This window comes from Sus scrofa, unplaced genomic scaffold (genome assembly GCF_000003025.6).
Source record: "Sus scrofa isolate TJ Tabasco breed Duroc unplaced genomic scaffold, Sscrofa11.1 Contig498, whole genome shotgun sequence".
NCBI lineage: Eukaryota > Metazoa > Chordata > Mammalia > Artiodactyla > Suidae > Sus > Sus scrofa.
Window position 1 is genome coordinate 282,749 of NW_018085227.1, and position 4,817 is coordinate 287,565.

The following is a 4,817-nucleotide window of genomic DNA, read 5'->3' on the forward strand; positions in this document are numbered from 1 at the left end:
TGATTCTCAGGGAAAGGAGAGGAGTTTGAGGTTAAGTAAGTCATCATTGACCAATTATTTAGCCAATTATAAGTATGTAGTGAAGCCTCCATAAAAACCCAGAAGGACAGTTTTTTGGTCCATTTTGGAGAGCTTCTATATCCTGGAAACAGTACTGTGTGCTATCATGCCAGGTCTCAAGCTCCACAAGAACAGAAACTCCTTTGTTGAGAACCTCACCCTATGTATCTCTTCATCTGGCTATTGATTCATATGCTATGACATCCTTTGTAATAAGTTGGTAATCTAGTGAGTAAACAGGTTTCCCTGAGTTCTGTGAACTGTTCTAGCAAGTTAATCAAACCCAAGGAGGGGATCTTAGAAACCTCTGATTTATAGCTAGTCAGTCAGAAGCACAGGTAACAATTGGCTGGTGGCTGGTATCTCAAGTGGAGGTTAGTCTGTGGGACTGAGCCCTTTACCTGTGGAATCTGAGTCTATCTCCAGGAAGACAGTGTCAAAATTGAGTTGAAGAGTCTATCTCCAGGAAGATAGTGTCAAAATTGAGTTGAATTCTTGGACACCCTGCTGAAGTTCAAGATTGTGTATTGGAGTTCCCGTCGTGGCTTGGTGGTTAACGAACCTGACTGGTAACCAAGAGGTTGCAGGTTTGATCCCTGGCCTTGCTCTGTGGGTTAAGGATCCCGCATTGCTGTGAGCAGTGGTGTAGGTCACAGATGTGGTTCAGATCCTACATTGCTGTGGTTGTGGCATAGGCTGGCGGCTGCAGCTCTGATTCGACCCCTAGCCTGGGAACCTCCATATGCTATGAATGTGGCCCTCAAAAAAAAAAAAATAATAATAATTGTGTATTGGTGTGGAGAAGCCTCCACCCAAACATGGGGGTCTGGGAACCCTATTTACTCATCAGTGGGAAAATTTTCCAAAGCAAGAAATAAACTTTATGTACCATCAGTCCATCCTATGTGCCTGAGGTGCACTGGGTCTGGCACAATTTACCTTCTCGACTAATAAATAGAATATAGATCAAAAATAATCCTGGGAATGTTTTTATCAGTTATTCACATATATTAATTCTTGATGCTGACAGGAACCTATTTCCCTTGAGGTCTAGTCATAGTATGTTATCAAATAAAATACAAGACTAACACACTCAAAGCTCACAAAGTTCACTTGCCTTTGGATGGACAGACTCTCTCGTTTTGAAATTGAAATTTTAATTTGAATTTTTAAAAATTATATCAATTCAAATAGTATATATTTTACATTGTGAAGCATGGTAAGTAATCGAGTTCTTAGTAATTGATCATTAACAAATTGGCCAATAAACTGTAAATTGATTATTAACAGATAATTCACGGAGTTCCTGTTGTGGCTCATCAGGTTAAGAACACTACATAGGGTCCATGAGGATGCAGGTTCAATCCCTGGCTTTGCTCCGTGGGTTAAGTATCGAACATTGCCACAAGCTTATGTCTAGGTTGCAGATGCAGCCTAGATAACACATTGCTGTGGCTGTGATGTAGGCCAGCAGCTGCATCTCAGATTCCACCCCTGGCGTGGGAATTTCCATATGCTGTAGGTGTGGTCTTAAAAAGAAAAAGTAATAACAATTTTAAAAAATAACTAGAGAATTATAGAAACCAGTACATCTAGATCTCTTCCATATGTACTAAGAAATGGTTTAGTAGGAAAGAGCTCTTAATTATAGTGCTAATAAAAGCAGCACACTACTAATTTAACTTTAATGTGAAAGGCAGAATTAGCAAATTCAGAAATCACAAAAATGGCAAAGGAGGCAATCTTAAAATCACACAGCCAGATGCCTATCAATTCCAATCAATCTAGAATCCCTTTCCTCCAAGTCTGTATTCACACCAGAGGCTGTAAAGAGACACTGCCTTTAAAAATCATTAGTTGACTGGAGACTTCCTCTGAAAGACAGGAGTCCTCACATAGTAACCAAACTACACTCAGCCATGAATTCATAAAAAGTGTTTCCAAGATGTGACAAAATCTCGGGTCCTGTCACCAATACTGTTGAATGTCTACCTCCTGGAATGAGCTGAAATGGCTTCTATCAATGAATTCTCACTTTCTATTATTTATTCTGGAAAGAGGAAGAGATAAAAGACAAAAAATCTATTTTTCCAGTCCCAAAAAGATGGTTTGCCAAACACTATCCCACTAGGCTGAGATTGAAACACATCTATTTTTAATTTGGTCACTTGAAACTACTCATATTCATATGCTAGCCACTTACTTCCATACATTCATAATGGATATGTCTCCCAGGCCTTACTTATTTTGTTATTTCTTAACACACATCACATTCTCCTCAGAGCCAAAGCCTTTCCAATTAGTCACTCAATAAACAATTAGTGAAAATGTGTGTTTTAGCAGACCATTATTATATTTTAAATTCTAATAGTAATCTGCCAGAAATTTCAGGGAGGGTGTAAATAAATTTACTTACATCTTAACTTCTTTGTTTTTTCACCACATAGATGAAAAATCTAGTGGATTTTAAGAACTCAAACAAAAGGAGGTAGTGAAAGCAGCAATATTACTGCAAATGCTTCCTACTTTAGGTTTATCTTTTACTTCTCTTTACATAAAATGTATCTGTTGATCAGCTTCCTCATGGCTGTCTTGACTTCCTTGTTTCGCAATGTGTAGATGATAGGATTAAGTAAAGGGAATATCACAGTATGGAACACAGACACCACTTTGTCTAGGGAAAATGAGTCAAAGGGGTGAGCATAAATGTAAATGGATGGCCCAAACATTAGCACCACAATGGTTATGTGGGAGTAGCAGGTGGATGTGGCCCGGCTCGTACTCTCACCTGAGCCTGAGTGTTTCTTGAGCATGGCCAGGAGGAAGGCAGAGGACATGAGGAGAGCAATGAAACACACCACAGAGATCAAGCCACTGCTAAAGATCATCACTAACTCCTCCAGGAGGGTGTTGACACAGGCAATCTGGACAACCTGCCTTAAGTAACTATCTAACTCATTGGCCCCAAAGAAGGGAAGTCGAACAATGAGAGCCACCTGGATTATAGAGTGAATGAAGCCCCCCATCCAGGAGAAAGCCACCAGAATACAGCAGAGATGTTGGTTCATGATGGTAGCATAGTGGAGGGGGCAGCAGATAGCAGCATAGCGATCAAAGGCCATCACTGTGAGCAGAAACATCTCTGAGGCCCCAACAAAATGCAGGAAGAAGAGCTGAGCAATGCACCCCCCAAAGGAAATGATCTTCCTTTCCACAAAGAAGTCTACGAGCATTTTAGGGGCTGTGATGGAGGAGTACCAAATGTCAAGGAAGGCCAGATTAGCCAACAGGAAATACATGGGTGAGGTCAGATGGGGGTCAAGCCTGATGGTGCAAATAATAAGAATATTTCCTGGAAGGATGAACAAATAGAAGGACAGAAATATAACAAACAGGACCAGTTGCACCTCCTGAGTCGGGGATAGGCCAGTGAGAACAAATTCTGACACGCTGGTGTAATTTGCTGGTTCCATTTCTTCACTTTCTTTCTTATTATAGCTATGAAAAAAATAAAGAAATTGCAATTACTCTAAATAGCATTAAACCAGAGTTCTATCACTGCTTTAAAAATCATCATATGGTCACTGTCCTTAAGAAATTGCATTATAATATGTTTATTGCCTCATTTTTTTGTTTCATAAACCAAGCTAGGGAAAGAGTGATGATCTAAAAATTAGCAACATCGAAATCATATGAAGTGTGTCACATATCTGAAACCAAAATCTCAACCTGTTAGTGTTATTTCTATGTTTTATGAAACTCAGAAATCCATGAATCCTTCCCCCAAACATCTACTTTAGTAAATATATGAAGTGTGTCACATATCTGGAACCAAAATCTCAACCTGTTAGTGTTATTTCTATCTTTTATGAAACTCAGAAATCCATTAATCCTTCCCCCAAACATCTACTTTAGTAAATATATGCAGCTACTTCTGAGTTTAACCAGATTTTAGACTGGCAATAAGAGATGCAGACTCTTCTTTCTAGATTTTTTTGTCATTAATGAGAAAGTTAACCAAATTGGAAATTTAGGCTTGTAGTCTAATACCAGGTAGGCTAATCTGGTGGTATTTTTGTTTTAATCCAGCAAAGAGATCCCAGGCTTTGGGTGTAGTGGATATTCATTTTTTTCCTTAACGAAAACCTAGGCAATTTACCCTTAGTAATAGGTAAGCAATCACAACGCAGGACCCTCTCTATGTGCAATTCTTCTGGCTGTGACCTGATCCTATCACTCCGCTGACCATGCATTTTACCCACTGTTTCAGGAAGGTAGGAAGAAGATGTAGTGATCTAAGAAATGGGTATTCTTGCCACCCAAGCTAACCCAGTCTGCCATTTCAAGGTGGCAGTGGGAATAAGGCTATTGCTAACATTTTTCTTAAAGCTTAATATTGAACCTGATGTTGCTTAAGCAAACAAAGCCCATCGAATAAAACGAAGATCATCATTCACTTTACCAAATATGCTTCTACTTTTAAGCAATATAAAAGCTGCCACACCAAAGTATTTCTAGTGAGCAACAGCCAGTACTAAAGAATTGCTTCTGTTCTATTGGTATGCTACTTTATAGAATTGCCTTTCCTCAGGAAGTAAGCATAGCGAAAAAAAGGTTAGGGTTTTATGAGACCAAATGAATATGATAGTGTCCACCAAAGCTTATGCATAATATTGACTGAAGAAATCCAATGTTTCCTCCTTGGCAATGACTGGCTCAACTTTTGCATAATTTTAACAAATACAGGCTTCCAAATC

General features: G+C 39.1%; 1 protein-coding gene across 1 annotated transcript; it reads right to left on the reverse strand.

Annotated features, from left to right (window-relative positions):
- Positions 1–1,587: 1,587 nt before the first annotated feature.
- LOC100153496 (olfactory receptor 4M1-like) lies at positions 1,588–3,541 on the reverse strand. The gene has a single exon (XM_021082091.1). It carries the CDS (start codon positions 3,531–3,533, stop codon positions 2,601–2,603), a length of 933 nt encoding a protein of 310 aa, XP_020937750.1. The 5' UTR covers positions 3,534–3,541; the 3' UTR covers positions 1,588–2,600.
- Between the last annotated feature and the right edge of the window lie 1,276 nt (positions 3,542–4,817).

Bases quoted from the DNA above. Each gene is read 5' to 3' on its own strand.
- LOC100153496 (XM_021082091.1), bottom strand. From the start codon at position 3,533: ATGGAACCAGCAAATTACACCAGCGTGTCAGAATTTGTTCTCACTGGC.